Source organism: Protopterus annectens, chromosome 8.part0 (assembly GCF_019279795.1).
Source record: "Protopterus annectens isolate FY-2018-M chromosome 8.part0, PAN1.0, whole genome shotgun sequence".
Taxonomy (NCBI): Eukaryota; Metazoa; Chordata; order Ceratodontiformes; family Protopteridae; genus Protopterus; species Protopterus annectens.
Genome location: NC_056741.1, coordinates 305,128,027 through 305,147,210, shown reverse-complemented (window position 1 = coordinate 305,147,210; position 19,184 = coordinate 305,128,027). Strand labels below are relative to the sequence as shown.

General features: G+C 36.8%; 1 protein-coding gene across 1 annotated transcript in view; it reads right to left on the bottom strand.

Moving 5' to 3' along the window:
- INSRR (insulin receptor related receptor) overlaps positions 1–19,184 on the bottom strand; it is a 467,004-nt gene that overhangs the window by 25,991 nt on the left and 421,829 nt on the right. The window contains exons 18-19 of the mRNA XM_044079802.1: positions 14,378–14,488; positions 13,730–13,889 (exon numbers count right to left, since the gene is read on the bottom strand). Of these exons, the coding sequence (XP_043935737.1) occupies positions 13,730–13,889; positions 14,378–14,488 (271 nt within the window). The remainder of the gene's footprint in view (positions 1–13,729; positions 13,890–14,377; positions 14,489–19,184) is intronic.

Below are 19,184 nucleotides of genomic sequence, written 5' to 3'. Positions count from 1 at the left end.
CTAGAGACAAGGGGAAGGGAGGCAGGTGCTGGGGATGTCCTGATTTACTGATGGGGGGACAGAGGGGTGAAGTTTTCAGTGAAACTGTCTGCCATCAGATTGGCTATATCTACGATGTTTGTGCATATGGTGTCCTTGACCATCAGTTCTGAGTAGATCTGAGTGCTTCATTATAGATTGCAGACATATGTAAAGAAGGCCTTATTTATAATTGTTTTTAGTAGATGTGGCCAGTTTGGACTTGAAGTTTGCTTTGGAGGATTTCACTAGTGCTCTTATTTGCTTGTTCACACTAAGGAGAGATTGATTTCAGTTAGGCAACTGCTCCTCCTTGGTCCTGGACAGCAATTCTTTCCTTTTATTATACAGCTTATTTATTGCAGATGTCCACCAGACAGGTTTTCTCTTCCTTGTGAAGGATGATTTTGTCCTGTCAGGTATTCCTAATTCCATGCAGCTATATAAATGCTTGTATAGTATTTTTGTTTAGGTTTGAACATATGTGCCCGTTCCTATGGAGGGGGAGGGGGCTGTGAAATCATGTATACCTACACTCAGGAGGTTGTAATCAGCTCTGGAGAAATGTTTTTGTTTGACCATAGCTCCAGGGGCAGGGGAGATGGTGACTTCGAAAGTGCTGCAGTGGTTACTTATGCTGGTTAATACCAAGTCCAAGATATTATCACTACTTATGGGGGTGTCAAGCAGCTGGTCCAAGGCATTTGCATTTGTGCTTTGACAAGACTAGTTCTTCCAATACATGGCTGGATAGTTAAAGTCACTCAGGAGCAGGGTAAAGGGTTAAATCTTGACAGATTCGAAGAGGTCCATATAGGTGGAGTGGGCATCTTGAGTCAAAGTTGGGGCCTGTAGCTAGCTATGATTTGAATAGCGATCTTGTCAATGGTTAACTGCACCTGGAGTGTCTCCCATGCGTCATACTGTTTGACCAGCCTGGAGGTGTGTATGTCTTTAATATATATTGAAACTCCACTTCTTTTTGCTTTGCTGCCCACAGCTTGGAGTTTGAGTGTATGATAGGATAAGTAATCTGGTATGGCTAGGCTGCTATCCACAGCTCTGAATAAGGTTTCTGTGACTGAACAAATGTCAGCATCTTCCAGGATTAAGAATGCTTGCAATGAGTGCAGTTTCATGTTTAGACTCCTAGCATTTAGCAGCATGACCTTTAATTTCCATTTTGATGAAATTTTCATTTTGCTAGTTTTGCTCTCATGGCATTGCCTAAAAAAGGCACTATTAAGTTTAATATTAAATACTAATTTAAATAAATAAAAAATGGAATATTATATAGCCTTTGCCAAAAGCCCGAAGCCCAAGAAACACAGATGCATACCATTTCTGGCAAAGCATTGTGGTTTGACTATCAAGTCTTCCCAGGCTGTCAGGTACTGGATCCCCTTGAAATGACACCAAAAACTAAGCCAATTGTTAAAGTCAATCATTTTCTCTTTGTATTGAGGCATCATTCGGAATGACGGTAGAATGCCGCTTAAGGCTAGGAACATACCTGCCTGGGACACATATTCAATGAGCTCAATCATGTCTCTCTTCATATAGTCCAGGGAGGTACATCTCAAGTCATTCACACTAACATGGACTATGACAGAGTCATAACAGTACCTGTTGTTGAGAGACTTGAGTGCTTGGGTGATATGTCTGATTCTGGCATCTGGCAAACAACTAAGCATGACTTTCTCCTTATCTGGTGTGGTGAGGGGCACATCTGTGTGTCTCACAATGAAGCCTCTTATGATTAATATGTTAGGTTTATTTAAGCCTTAGTGGCTGTGAGACACAGGTGGGTAGACTATGTGTGGTGTGTGGTGTGTGGTGTAGTGGGCAGTGGAGTTTGCATGTGTTTTTGGCTTGGAGGTCTCTTTTGTTTGGGTGTGTTTTTGTTGAGGACCTGTGCATATGCGGGTGGGTTTTGTGTAGGTGTGGGTCATGTCTGAGGTGTGGTGTTTGTAATGGCAACTTTCTCAGTGCCTGATATACTGGCTTGTGAGGGAGAGAGCATAGGCTCTAGGTTCTTAATGTAATTGCATTTCTCACAAATTGCGTTCCTAGGTGGTAGTAGCACAGGATTGCCCATGTACATGAGATAGTTGCTACACTGTCTCAGGATGCTCATATCAACCAGAATGGCAGGAGAAACCATAGGAAATTGTCCATCCATATTTGTCAGAATCTGAGGTTGAAAGGCCAGAGAGAGCTAAGGGGGTAAAAGGTGGAAGGTCTAAGAGGAGTACTACTAGGTGATCACACAAGTGTTACTAAGGGAATATTTGTAGCTGGAATACCTTGCAATGGGTTAGAAACAGTGCAGCTGTGGTGTGTGACGTGCAAACAAGCCCAAACCAGCTCAAACATAGGGTTTAAATACCACAAAAAAATAGAAGATTCTAGTAACACAGAAATCTAGCCAGTCCTGCTAGCCTGTGCTTTCTTAATCAATCAGCTTGTGTCAGACAAAGTCCAGGCAGCCCTGCTACTCTCACTAGCAGAGAAAATAGGCCCTTACCAACACAAGATGGCTGCCAGAAACACAGAAGTCAAACACAAGATGGCTGCCAGAAACACAGAAGGCAAAAACAAACAGCTCTGGATGCAGCAAACTTGTATCCAGACTATGCTACTCAATTTAAGGGTTAAAAACACAGTAAAACTCACAAAAAACACAGATTAACCACTTACAAACAAAAACAGAACTCACAGTATGAAAAAATACAGTCAATAATGGAATGCAGTTGTAATGAATTGCAGTAAATAGCAAAGAAATGCAGGTAAGCAGTAACGAAACGCAGTTAATCAGTAAATTGCTTTAAAACAGTGCAAATGTGATATATTAGCTCACAATCACAACAGTAAAAAAACTGCTCAAATAAAGCAGCAATTCAGTAGAATACTCTCATCTATTTAATCAGGCTACCAACAAGCAGTAACAAATGCCGCAAGCTAAATGCAGTTGAACACCTAAGTGCAAGCAGTAAAATGAAGTACGAAGAGGCACTATATATATATATATATATATATATATATATATATATATATATATATATATTTTTTTTTTTTTTTTAAAAGAGAAATTGAGGTGACAGAAGATAAGTCAAGGTTAAGAAGCTGTAGGATTGAACCTTCACAACAGATCACACCGTACTTAGTATAATGAGATGATGCAATGGGACTGGGAGGACTGTCCAGTATCAAAGAATTGAACCTTATTACGGGGTCTACTATGGATAATCCCATCCCAGTTAATTAGTATGTGACTATTCAAAGCCAAAACATATAAAACCTTGAAAAGTTACAAGTCAAAATAACTCCACTCAAGTCCAAATAACTTTTTTGCAGGGGAGAAGTTTCCCTACACCTCTGCCTCTTCTTCATAGATAAGCCCTCACATCTTCAAACTATATATGTAACAACTCCAAAACGTAGCAAACTCATAGAAGACACAGAAAGTAATGGCAAAGCAAGACTCAACTTCTTACTTTATCCAAATCTGCTGTTATGACAGGGTATCAGCAATCTCTCACATTTGATGTTCTGAGCATCGATCATCTGGCCAGAGACAAATAATAAGGCTACCTTTATTAGAATTAAAATATTCCTGTCTTGTAGGCAGAAATTTTACCAGTGCCATGACAAATCTGCCGTTAACTCCAGAAATATTTTTTATAACCACATTCAGAGACTATAACTGTTGCCTTACCTGTATGATTACTACTATCTCCAGCAGCAAAGATATTGTTGATCCATTTCTAGCCTATTCTTATTGTACCCTCACTTTGCATATGGGTTTCTTGTTTGTACAATTTTTAAAAGCCAGCTAGCAAAGTAATTTTGTTTTATCCTACATTTAAATTTCACTTAGATTCCAACTTACAGTATCTCAACTATGTACATGCAATCTATACAAAAATGGGAAATAGAACTCTTAAAATGCAGTACAAAAATGAATATTTATTATTTATTTATTTACCATTTGTTCCCCAGGTAAGTAGACTGGCCTATTGACCCTTTTCAGCCATGATCTAAGCTCTAAGAGAAGAAAATGCATAATAGTTTTCTAGTCAACAATATTAAATAAAGAATGAATACATAGCTGCATTCAGAACATTGAAAGATTCACCTGTAAGAAACATGTAAACTCAAATGTTGAAGTAAATTGCAATAGTCTGCCAAAAAGAAATAATGACCATACCTAACACCATCACTTCCTTTAAAACTATTCATGAGACACTGACAAAAAAAAAACGTGAACTCTTAAGTGAGCACATTCCAAACAACTCCAGCTAATCTCAGACCTAAACCACTCACAAGCTGTAAAGAATAAACAATATTCTAATAAACCCATCATCCCTCATAATCAAGAGAAACTCAGAGAAAAATAGGGAAAAAAAGTAACTAGGTAAGCTAACAACACTAACAAAACCAAATGTATTCATACAACAGTTCAGTTCAGAAGGCTGGCAGAGCACTACTCAATCCACATAGGCTAATTCATTCACAACCAAATTAGGCCAATAACCCTCAAACTTTGAGCCCTCATTGCTATATATATTAAACATGTCTACCAGTTCTCAGAGATATCATTGTCAAACCACACACAGAAAAATTATCATCTACATTTTTGTCAATAAATATTTAGTCCTTTACAGCATATGTATGTATATATATATATATATATATATATATATATATATATATATATATATATATATAAGTTTTTTGATGCTTACACTTAAGAATATCAAAACATAGTAGCAATTTATAAATAGAAAACAAACTAAACAAGAACATGGTAACCAGATACAATAATAATAAGTAGGTAAAGGACTTTATCACAGTCCAACATAGTCAGTGCCCACCCAGATCTGTAAAACATAATCACCTATTACTTGGCCGAGTATAGAGAAAAATGGCATAACATTATAACAGCTATATCAACTGAAAAGCAATCATTCCAATGAAGTTTACCAGAAGACAGGTGCTTACCAGTAAGAAAGACATAAATAAATCACCATGTAGGATAGTATACTAAAGGATATAGCCACCAGTGTAAATAAATTGCTAATTATTATCTTTAGCATGCAAGGGCTAATTAGTAACGAGTTGCAGATCAGTCACTCTTAATAGAGACTCATTAATGTACTGATATGATCAATGATTTTAAATATAGAGCACTTGTACATTTATTTTGCTACATAATAGACAGCCAAATATCCTTATATAGAACTACACAGACTATCTTAAACAACCGGAATAAAGTGACCATACATAGCTCATAGACCCAGTGGCAGATTAAGAGTTCTTTGGGTTCTGGGTTGTTTTCATACCATGGGGGTACCATGCATAAATGCCCATATTTTGTCTTTTAAATTTTCGTGATTTAAGTGCATTCATAGTGCTGTCATAATAATATAATAGTGTCCATACCCATCAGTAATAGTCACTTGACTATGTACACCTCAAATGTCCATTTGAGATAAAAAAAATGGCCAGAGTAAAGTGTTCCAACCTGCTTTATACAAAAGCACACTAACCCTGTAAGACAGGACTACCAACTGTATAACTCGATCATAACAGCACTGCAAGCTAATGTCATCCACAGGCAGTCCACATACTTATAGCTCCACTGTTGACTGTGTATACTTCAGAAGTGTGATTGTGGTAAAATTATTATTATGGAACCAATCGTATATTTCAGGTTCTTTTCACACAAGCTTATATAGCCAAGTATTCCAACTTATTTCACATAAAAGCAAACCAGCCATGCACAGCCAAGTTGTTCAAGCTTATTAAATGTGCAGAAAGAATGTTTCTTTTTTCCACAGACACCACTATACGCATTCAACAGATTTAGTCTCTTTACCATGAAATTCTCATCTGATTTTGGTAGGAAATGATGCTTCTCAACCCTTTAGAGCAAGAATCAGGCCAAAGTGAAAATAAAACACAGATTTGGTGATAGGTTTTAAATACTGCTGTTATATACTTAAAATTGATAGTATAAAAGTGTTGTCTTTAGGATGCATTTTCTGAACAGCATGACATCCAAAACTCAAATGTGTATCATTATTTAGTAACTGCTTTTCTCAACAATTTTCCAAAAACCCCAGATTTTAAGTGGAAAAAACAAAAATATGAGGCAATATCAGAGACATTTTCAAATGATTGTACAATTATGATCTATGTGATTTCAACTTTGCTTTACATAGTAGCCAGTCAGTAAGTATTTCAACTTGTTTCACACAAATGCTCATTAGTAAAATTGAGACAAATGATTAACTGAGCAGAAGACAAGAAGTTACTTTCATCCACAAACCATCCCCACCAGCAATTATAGACATTTTGTGTATACCTCATCTGACTAGAATAAGAGATTAAGTCAAAAATAATAAGAGACACATGACCTAGTTCAGAGACAGACTTTAAATACTGCTCTTATGTACTGAGAATGTTGCTATGATAAGACTTTTTACTTCTATATGCATTTTCTGAGGGATAAGAAGTATGAAACAGAAATGTCTGCCATTATTTAATGACTATAGTCCTCACTGATTTGCCAGAAAACCACACATTTCATGAGGAACAGATCAAACTAAGGTAATGTCAGGTACATTCTGAAAAATGAGGGACAGTTTTGACTTTGTGTAAGATGAGTAAATGATGGCAAGGTAAGTTGCTTACATACACATCCAGTCCCCATATTTAGTTTCTGCAGTCCACAATGATTTGTCAGGAAAAATATATTTTGGCTCAGGCTAAATATATGAGGCAATGTCAGGGACACTGCAAAATCAAGAGCAGTTTCAACTTGATTTCACATAAACAGTACCCAATGATTATATTCTTACTTATTTCATATTATATACACTAGTCATATAAAACCAGAATAGAAGCTAAGCACACCACGAGAGGGTGAATTGCTTTCATCCATGACCAACCTCTTCATCCATTTAGTGACTACAATTGTCAACCACTAAGTAAAGCACAACAAATAAAAAATAAATAATGCATCCAGCAGGAAAAAAATGAAAAAGGTAAAACAGTATTCCTATTTATATCAGTATTGTTATTAAGTTTGCCAGAAATTCACACATTCTGTGAAGCACTGACCAAAATATGAGATAAACTCACAGAAGTTCTTCAAAATCTGGAAAAGTTTCAACTTGATTACATAAAAGCAGCACCCAGAGAGTAAATATTCTGGTTTATGTTACACAAATATGCACTAGTCATCTCTAGCCAAACTGTAAGCTGGGCAAACAACATAAAGGTATGTTTCAGACAAAAATATTAGGCAAAGACAAGGACATTCTCTATGTATATAAACTTGAAACTGTCCTTGACAATGATTAGTCAGAGTATCAACATTCCAATTTATTTCACACAAATGCAAGGTAGCCCATAATGCCAGAATTTAGACAGAGCAAATGAAGAGGGAATATTACTTTCATCCATATCATAGCTAGCCTTGACAGCTGGTTGCCTGCCAGCATATTAAAAAAGAGTAAATGTTACAGTTTATTTCACACAAATGCACACTAGTCCCAAATGCCAGACTTTAAACTGGGAAAAGGAAGAGGACAAGTTGCTTTCATCTGCAACACAGCTACCTTTCATCTGCGTGCATGCAAGCATATTAAAAACAGATAGGGAGAGTACATATTTCAATTTATTTCACAAAAGTACATACTAGTCCTTAATGCCAGACTTGAAATTGATCAGATAAAGAAGGCAACTTGCCTTCTTCCACAGCACAGCAGAGCTAGCCTTCCCCCAAAAAAGTGAATAAATATTTTATTTACTTTCACACAGTTACATACTAGCCCCTAATGCAGGATTTTAAGCTGATCAAATCAAGAGTGTGAGTTACTTTCATCAAAGTGCATATACCCCCCAATATGGTTGCTTGTCAGCATATTAAACAAGAGAGAAAGAGAGAGTAGATATTCAAATTTATCTCACATAAATACACACTAGCCCATAATGACAGATTTTAATTTGAGCAAATGAAGAAAGCTTTCATTCACAACACAGCTACCACCCAATATCTTGTTCCCTGTCAAAAAATCAAAATAGAAATAAAGAGATTTTCCACCAGTTACTGTAACCTGCTGTTGTCCTTCAAAATGGCAATTAAATATTGTACACAACTGTCCAGATACATTTGTAATGTATGTGTGCTTTCTATTCATTGCCATCCCACTGAATCATGATAAAGCATTGATTGGAAAGGTATGGCACTTTAGATAGGGAAACTACAGCTGCAGGCATTTATTTACTTATTCTTTTGAGTAAAGAATATTTCCTTACTTAAAAGAAAAAAATGACAAAGAGATATGAACTGAATATCTTGGCTGACCCACGCTGAGCATGCATAAATGACTGTCACCATGAGTATACAAAGGTAATTACTTGAGGTGTCTATTTAGTGGTTTTTTAATTGGATTTAATTCTTTAGTGATTAATCCATTTAACACAAACCTTAAACGAAACTCAAACCAACAAATGCAGAAAAACAAATTTGAAGAAAAACACCCAAGTCACAGATAGGTTTTGTAAGCGCTTTCGTTTACTCAGCATAGGCAAACTTCATCAGACAATACAATTACAAAGATAACCTCCTTAAATAAGGACTCATGATTAACATCACTATAATAATTAATTAAACAGACAGAACATTTAAAAAGACAGTACATAAAAATGTTAACATATATATATATATATATATATATATATATATAAAAGAAATCAAACACATATATACATCTATTAGTACTAAAATGAATAATTCACAGCTACATACCTATTAATAAACATATATAAATAAGCTCCAAGTATAGTTCATAGTTATAATATATATATATATATATATATATATATATATATATATATATATATATATATATATATATATATATATAAATAAAGACAACAATAAATGAGAATTATTATCTCATAAGTGCCTTCATTTTTAAAACACTACCAATAGAAATGGGGTCATTTAAGCCAGGGAAGGTCATGGCATTCAGTTTTAGCTGCCACATCAATTCTTTTTCATCTAATTTAAGTGAAAAAGTCCCACCTCTGACATTTTCATGTACTTTATCAATAACAGTAAATTCAAATTTGTGATTAGGATTAGAATTAATATGTTTGGCTAAAGCATTATTTAAATTAGACTTCCCTATAGCATATAGATGTTCATAAATTCTATTCTTAAGGGGCCTCTCAGTTTTACCTACATAAAAAGCATTACATAAAATGCAAGTACTGAGGTAAACGACCCCTTTAGAATTACAATTGTATTTACCCATTATATTGTATTTTTTATCAGGGATGCAAAAATATTTTCTTACACTAATGTATTTGCATTGCTAATCCTTTTCCTAGCAATGGTAAAGCATTTGATATATTTGAGAAAAACGTGTATGCTTTTAAAACTTCAATTTTTAGAATTCTGACCAGTCAGGTTCACGTGTTAAAGTTTATCCTAACTAATTATGAACATATGAGGAATGCGTTGGCTTCAGTTTCCTGGCAGTCGCCTACCCCTTCTAGAAAGTCTAAATCTCAATTTCTCTTTTTGGCAACAGATTGTGCCAGACAAATGTGTCCTGGTTATGATCTTTATAAAACAAACAGCAGCTGGATGAAATTACTGCTTTGCAAGGGATTCCACCTTACTCACAAGATGAAAAACCCTATTTTACCACCTGCCCTACATAATATGCTCTAACAAAAGTATCAGTTTCTTCTGTAGTTGACATATAATATTTTATACTCTTTGGTCAAAAAAATTCAATGTAAATCTGCACAATAATTTGTCAAAATATATATTCTACAACTGATTATATAATCTGAATTATCTCATCTATAATTCCCCATTGTCCGCTTTGTAAATGTCCGAAGCTAATTCTTCATAAGTCTTGCATCCCTGTTTTTCCACTTCCTTTCTAAACTTTTCCAAAACGTTGTTGCACAACAGCACACCAGCAAAAATGGAATTGCATTTCCAATGGTGTTGCTATTCTTGTCTTAAACAATACTTTTCCTTCCTACTGTTATGTTTCAAATTATTTTTCACAAAAAGTTTCTCACATGCAGCTACCCTTGAAATGTTCCATATTTCTGAAGGAATCCCTTTATTTTAGGGCATGGTGCTAGATACATAAGGCTCCCTTTGACTACATCAGCAGTGATCCGGAGATGGAAATTGACCATAATGGGCTGGTAGAAGTTCTGCAAATTGAAGTGATCTTGCTGCAGACATACAAGAGAATTAGCATTTAGGAATTTCACAAGCAACTGGAGAAAGGGGGTGGAAGGAATACTACAAGGACATACTTTAACAGCTCTTTCCTTGACTAATCCTTTATGCAATGGAACTTTTCCCATTATTTTTCAGTCCTGACCTATCAATATTTTTTCTGAGTAAAGAATGTTTAGTTTAGTTAGTTTAGTTAGTGTTTTACTCAGTAATGTGGTCAAACATTTTGACTAATTAACCTCAAACATCCTGAGTCCCTACTGTACTTTATCACCAGATCTGTGTCCATCTGTCCCTCTGCCACAACCTATATCAACTCACCTCATAAGCTTTAATCTCACCCTGTTCTGTTTCATTTCAAGAGTAATTGGATTTGGATGGTGCAGTGGTGCAGCGGTTAACATTGTCACCTTACAGCAAAAGCTTTGCTAGTTCAATTCTCAGCTGGGGTGACATCTGTGCAGAGTCTGCATGCCCTCCCTGCATTCATATGGGTTTCCACTGGGTGCTCCGGTTTTCCCCTACATCACAAAGACATGTATCTGGAACATTTCTTCCCGGGCCTCTGCTGAAAATTGGCTAGTTCCAAGTCGGCCTTTCCTGGTAAACAAATATTAAATAAATAATAATTGCTTATGAGATGCAGATTAAAATGCTTTGCTGAAGGCAAGACATACCACATTTACCAGGTTTCCCTTGTCTGCATCCCCCATAACACTTCCTTAAGACAAGATCAGACTGAATTCATCAAACGCCGTGACTGCAGATGCAGAGTCTTATTATGATAAAATATACAGCTCATTTGGTTAGACTGCAAGGAGATGACTCTGGATATAGCATTCTGTGCTTTGTTCATTTAAACTACATTGCTCAGAGTGGTCTGAATTGTGATCTGTTAGAATATCCATGTCCTTGTCCTCTTCATTTGTTGATAAGCAAATGTGAAAAGGTAGGTTAGAGCCCCTAGATGAAGGATCACACTTATCAATGGTTCATGCTAGCCTCTGTTTGATATGCTTTCTTTGGATTATGGAGATGTGCCTGAAGATATTCAAAATTAGTTGTCTGATCCAGCATTTTTCCCTTTCACTAGTGGCATACACTACCTTTCTAGACCTTATGCCTTTCTTGGTATCGAGCATACAAGTGCTGAACAGGAGTGTGGACTAGTAATAAACCTTGCGGACCTCACTTAGGACAATAAGGAGAGTCAAGCAACAATAACATGGCCCACATTTTCTAGGCTCCTTTTTTAATTCCAAGACTTGTAAGTGTGAGCCCTAGAATTATGAAAGAAGTATGAAAAAACAGGAGAACAATGACTGTTGAAAATTGTTTTCTCCTTTAACTTGTTTTTTGCCAGGGGTGCAAGGTCCTACACTTCCTGATGTTGGAGGGCTCCACATCTTCAAACATGTACATATATTAAAAATTTCAAAGGCTTGTTCTCGAACAACGCATCAACGAAAGTATGTTTGAAAGTTTCACGATGCTGAAGTGGAATAATACAAAATCATAACAATGAAAGTAAAGCTTAATTCACTATTCCAAGTTCCGCCTTGTGAATGGAGATCGTGGTACAGTGAGGATCAGGGAAGTTACGATGTGTATGGGTGACCGTATGTGAGAGGTGTGTGAGTGTGGATCTGCCTGGGAGGTAGTGGGAGTAGAGTTAGTAAGGGGTCAGGTAGGTGTCTGCGTGCGTATGTGAATGGATGAATAAACAAGAGTGTGAGTATGATTGGGTAGATAGGGGCTGTGTGTGTGTTGGTCTGGCTGTCATACATCTATACACCCCGGACTAATGGTAGATTCAACAACATTGGGTAGGACAACCACTAGCCAGCAGGGGTTACTCAGCAACAAAAGAGAAGGGGGTAATACTAGTCACCAGTGATGACATGTACAGACCTGTGCCATAACTGCACTTAAACCAGTACAGGAATCGGGAGGGGGTAACACAAAACACCACAGATATTACTCCTATGCCCTAATGGCACATAAGGCAGTACGGAAGTCAGGGTGGTGGAGGAACACTTGACACCAGGGGTATTACTCTCATGCTGTAACAGTACTTCAAAGAGTATGAGAATCAGGCTGTGAGGGGAACCTCTAGACACCAGGCAACCCCCCAGCTTACTCTTGTCTGCTAACCATGTGTGCTAACCATTACCCTAACCCTAAATCCAGCCAGGAGATCACAAAGCAGCTCACAGTCAAGCATTGTAAAGAATACAAACCATGTTGCAAAAGAAATCTATAACTTTTTTTCATGTCTACAATAATAAAAATGCAAGTAATGGTGAGATTTCTTCCCATCTGATTTGATTCCATAGACATCACCATTTTGATCAAACATGGCTAGTTTAGAGTAAAACTCATCAAACTCCCACCCCTACAAGACATTAATCCTACACTAAATCTTTGAGGTTGATCAAACTGTAGTATTGTATTGCCTTATATGTGATGAAGAAATCCTTCTATCGAGAGCAGCTGATTGCAAAGGGTATCTCCTCTAGATCCAAAGAAATCATTACTCCTGTATTCTGCATTGATCAGGCCCATCATGGAATTATGTGCCCCCTTTGGGATGTCTCTTACCAGACATATAAGGCAGTCGAAGAGCCCCAGAGATTCTTAACAAAAAGACCATGGACCTAAAAGGCCTTAGCTACCAGGAGATGCTGGAGGCTCTGTCCTTGTACTCGGTGTTTAATAACCTCCTTAGGGCAATCTGGTGCCTTGCTCTTTGGGCCATTAATGAACCATCAGTCTAAAACCTCTTATATCTCCATAAATCAAACAGTCCAGTGAACACTAGGACCAGAGAAATGAACCTGCTTCAGCAGATAAACAAATCATAGTGGAGAGACAGGTTCATCCCATAATGACTGCCCCTTCTAGGAAAAATGTTCACTCCAGATCAAGCAATGTGACACATTATCTTCCTTTTAAAAAGTTAAACAACTGGATTGGTGTTCACAAATTCCCTGCAGGTATGACTTGCCTATCACTCCTTGCTGAAGTGAGATGAGGTTTAATGCTGTGTACTAGCTAGGTGTAAATGGCCATATGATCCATTTGCCTTGTATTTTCTCTGATTCTATGAAATGTCAATGTCTTGTTTTAATCCTGTCTTTAATGTAGGCTTGATAGATTGCACTACCTTTAAAAATAAGAGCAAACAGCTTGAGTATTGGAGGTAAACCTGAATCTCCTCCATATTTCCCCCAAACCATAATCAGATTTCAACAAACTGCACAACTCATCCTTTAAAGTTTAGTCTTATCTTTTTTTTTAAACTCTCATCTTTACTTAGAGTAGGTTGACCTTCTTCCTTTGTTTGGTTTATTCTTTTACTTCATTTCCAACTTAGCTTTTATTAGACATTTGTTTTGTAACTCAAATGCATAGACAAATACTGACCTCCTATTTTTACAGTGAAATCTTCGGATACCATACAGTTGCGGGCTGCTAGATCCCGGTGGACAAATTTTTTGGCATTGAGGTAGGCCATGCCATCAGCAATCTCTCCCGCCATGTGAATCATGTCCTTCAGTGTGGGTGCAGGAAGGCCAGGATTGTTCTTACCGAAAGAAGAGAAAAACAATTTAGCTGAAGACCACCACCATGTCACTGTTTCACTGTGTAAAACTAGATTACTCCTTTGGTAATATGAAACAATATGAAAAAAGACATGTCTACATATATACAGAAAGATAATCCTGATTTAATATCTTCACATGCATATAAGATTTTAAGTTATTTGCACCACACAGAAAGAGAGAGAGAGAGACAGAGAAACAGAACAGTTCATAAGAGAAAGTATACCTCAGGCAATGATTACTCATTGGTATAAAATCAGTTTCTAATACAGTAATTTTGGAACCACAGACTGCATCAAAAGACAAGATGAAAAGCAAATAAAACCAATCTCCCCATCTTGGGGCACAGTGCATCCAACACCCCCCCCCCCCTGAAAAAAAATAGCATCTTGCTTTGACAATCTGGTAATTCAGGATATTTTTAAAGAGGATAGAAGCAGTCAGGGAGCATTTTCGGCATTGTACTTACATCAGAATCTTCTCTGAGGGATCTCAGAAAGCTTTTTAAATCTCCTCTTGTCATCAGTTCCATGATGACCAGTGTGGGCTGTCCCTGTGACACCACTCCAAGTAAACGAACCTGCCATGAAAAAGCAATAGAAACACTTCAAGTGGTTAGAAGTTAGAATTTTAGATAAGAAAGCCAGGTATAACAATAACAAATGACTGATAATAAAAACCAGTAGCACAAAATGTATAATGTGCATCTGCTGTGCTCTATCATTTTATTGACATTTTATTGACCCCTTTATCACAAAGCTATTTTTGGGACCAGATACTACACAGCAGATACTTTTGTGCCCATTGCAATCAGCTGCTCCAGAAAGAAAGACTTCATCACATATAGGGGAATACAGTACTACAGTTTGATCGAATACTCTGCTGATGCTTGAGTGGTACACTAACAGTAATTAGTTATATAAAAATCTACAATCATATTTAAACAGTACAATCTTATATCTAACAAATGGTCTTAATAAATATGTAGGATGAGTTCACAATTCTGCTGTGGGATATATTTGGGAAATCAAGCACCACATGGGCATAGAAAGCTAGGTATTAGGTTACTCTGGCTTTAAAAGACTCTTAAGTTACAATTTTAACTACCACAGAGGTAGTCCTAGGGCACTGCTTACTGCTAAATATTTTTATTTTTGCTAATGAAAGTAGATTTGAGCTCATTACTTAGTTTTCTGTCTAGTTATAACCTGTTGTTGGAACTTAGACCCATACTTTGCTTATGTTTGACATAATCTGGCTATATATTACATCTCCTTGCTGGCTTCAGTATCTGGCATAACTATATTTTGGAAACAGAAGATAAAATTAACTTGGTGTTTGGACTACAGCCCATTGGGACAAACACGTAGTGCTGCCATTGCATGTAATACTATATACACAAATGGAAGCAATCATGAACTCTTTGCACTTTTTTCATGTAAGTAGATTAATTACAGTCATAGCATCTCTTTGTTGCAACACTGTTTATACTCAAATACTGTCCCTTGAGCAGAGTCAGATCATGGTTGAATTGGACCCTAGGCAGAATAATGAAATGGGCACCCCACCACCACAACCACAGCCATTCCAGTATTCCATTACTTGTCTCTCTTTCTCTCTCACACACCAGTTACCATAAACATTGTTCAAACCTGTCAGTGTATGTACTATTTTCCTCTGTACTTCTACAAACTACATGTATTTAGATTTAATTTAAAACTTTAATTTCAAATTTTATAGCACAAATACTGACAGCCATTTTCCTAAACAAAACAATACAGTCTGACAATAAAAACAAACTTACCATGGGCAATAATAAACGGCTCTGCCCTTGAGACTCACATTCATTGAAAGTGCACTGAAACCCACATTCATAGAAAATGCATCTGCCCAGTGGTATATAAGTGTAGCTTTAGGTTGTTTTCAAATCATGGATCTCCTGCATACATTTTTAGGACCATGCATGAATGCACATGTTCTTTGATTCACCTTCTTGAATTTAAATTATATTCCCTGTTTACTACAGCACCACTTGTGTAATTTTGAACATTTTCCCTGTAAGCAGTGAAACAAAACATATGAACCAATAAAAAATTTCAATCATAAAAGGCCACTCAAACTGTTGTCAGTATAATACAAAATTATTTTGCACAATCTCCCAGCAGAATACCTTAAGCAGCCTACCACTTCCATTCCCTATCCTGTTTCTCTTCTAATTAAAAACTCTATCAAGGAATTATACATTCCTTATCTATGAACAAAACTCTTCATCTTCCTCTTTCATAAAGAAGGAACCTCACCTGATATAATCAATTTCAGACCTATTGCAATATTATCCCCTTTGTCAAAAATTCTGGATAAGTGCATTCACAAGTAACTTCTTCAACATATTCTTCAGAAAAAGCTTCTAACCCCGACATAGCATGGCTTTAGACGCACCCATAGTACTATCAATGCCTTATTAACTTTCACAGATATTATTAACAAATCCAGAGATGAAGGCAAACTTATTTCCTCCATATTCCTTGAGCTCTCTAAAGCTTTTGCTCTAGTGTCTCACCAAACCCTCCTCTACCAACTGTCTCCCCTTGGGCTATCACAACCCACCCTACTATGGTTTAGCAACTACTTAACTGATAGATACCAGTTTGTTAAATGGCTTTCCACTTTTTCTCCCTTCCTTCCTGTCAATACTGGTATGCCACAGGGCTCCATTCTTGACCCTCTACTTTTTAACATATTCACTAACAATTTACATACATTCCCCTCAGCAAACTTCCTTCATACAGTACCTGATGATTTTACCCCAATATACACTTCCAACAGCCTAATATATCTTCAGAGAAAGAAGCCTTTAACTGTGTTGAAAGTTGGCAACAGGGTAATCACCTGCTACTAAATCCCCCCCCAAAAAAATTAATTACTTATTTTTTTCAAAATTTCATTTCCATAAAAAAGAACTTTAAAATGTCCTCCTTAAATAATACCATGATTGAACTTATCCCACATACAAAACGTAGCACGACAATCAACAACAATCTTAAATTTGATTTATATATTCACAACAGCATCAAGAAAACCGATCAAAACTAGGAATGCTAAACTGAGTAAAGAAATTGCTTACAGACTCTGCCATAGTATCTGTAGCTAACACTTATCTCTTACCCTCTGTCCTATTGGAACCCCTAACATGGCCATCCTAAAGCCTCACTTAGTTCTAAACTTGAACAATGCTATAACAAAGTCACCAGATTCACATGCAACAAACCTTACCATGCCCACCACTCTATAGCACTAAAATACTTAACTGGCTACAGCTTCCTCACCACCTATCTTATACTCAGCTCACCTTAACCCATAAAATCATCAATACCCCCATTCACCTGCCCAGCATTTAGACACCCTGTCCCAATACTATCATCCAAATTGTCCCCTTTGTTCAAATACTTAACAACTGCTGACCATCTACAAACCACAAAGGGCTGCTGGGGTCAGTCTGTATTCCAATAGTATAGTGAGAACATGGAATAAAATTCCTATATCAGTGAGGTCTATTACTCACCTTCATTTTTTCAAACCATTACTAAAAGATAAGTCTCTGCTTCCTGGCTTTGTCTCTGCAACTCATCTAGGACAGCATCAATCTGACACCCTTCATCCCTTTCTTATGCCTCCTTTTAAAGCACTAAATCTTAGCCTGCTTAGCCCCTTTAATACCTCACTTTATTGCACTTCTTAAACTACAATACCAACTTCTAATTAGCACAACCAAATTACTATTCCATCACTACTTCTCTAATAAATTCTCAAACTTGCTTATCTCTGCTAATACCTCATTGTATTGTATTTCCTAAATTATTCCTACCTATCTTATACACCACTGTTCTATATGTAAAGTCTCTATACAAAACCTGTAAATTTATTGTTTTTGAATATCAGTAAAATTTTGAGTATACTGTCTCTTATGCTATTTATTCACTGAAACTGCATTATAAAAGTTGTTATTATAAATATTGATTGCATTAAATATACCTTGAAGCTTTTCTTTCCAGGCCTCCACTGAAAAAGGATACGTGTCCATTTGGAATTTCCAAATATAATGTCAATAAATAAATAAGATTAAATAAATTTGAATGATTACTTACTATAGATAATGGTAACAAATGAAGAGATTATTGCTGGCAAGTAATTTTCCATTTCATTGCTTCCACTACAAAGTCAGTGCCTGCTGCTCTTGAAGAGTTAATTGTCCATGTTACATCTTATTCAAAGAAGACCCACTCAGGACTGCAGCATACCCCCCCCCCCTTATGCTGCACAGTAGTGTTAGCAATTGAGCTACCTGGTGTAGGAAGAGAACTCACAGCCTTTTGTACCAAAAGCAAGTGTGCTACCTTTTGCATCTCTGAAAATGAACAACTCAACTATGAAACTCTGTGACTGACACTGACAAACTGTAATCCTTGATGATTTACAAAAACAAATAAAAATAAATTGCATTAAGGAGACCAGCAGTTGGTGTGGAGGTTCAAGGCACTTACTTGCTAGCAGATAAGGTTGAGGGTTTGACTCTGAACAAAGTTACTTAACTAGGCAACCCATCTAACTGGGGCATTTCACACACACACACACACACACACACACACACACACACACACACACACACACACACACACACACACACACACACACACTTACTTCTAAAGATATGCTTGGCTATATCTTTGTTTCACACACACTCTCCCTTCTAAAACACAAAGACTGCACTCACTGAAATGGCTGCTGCAGCAGCTCCATTTGCACACATACACACATGTTCCATTTGCTCTCTGCATCTCCCTTCTTCTAAAGATGTGCATCTTCCACAGTTTCTCACTTGGCCACTCTGATGTCCTAAATCAAATCCCCTGTGGTTTCTTACAAGGACATGTTAGGACTCCAAATTTTTGGGGGCTTGTTTCTTTAAGAAGAGTCATGAGAATTCTGTTATGGGTCTTTGTTTTATAGATGTGTCCCACAAGGTCCTAAAGCCCAGCTGTTTTATGGAAGTGTACCAGCTTGTTTTATTTATGGGATATTTTATTTTTTAAAAGAAAGGCCAAGCCACCCCCCCAAGCCAGCACTAGCCTTAGGCAGCCTAGTATTGGATCCAGCTCTACCCTTGCATTCTTTGTAACTTTAGGAACACATTTTATTTTTGTGGGGGGCACTGACTGAGATTAAAACAATGCTGGGTATGACTTTAACATAGTTTGATCAACATCCAAAATATGTTC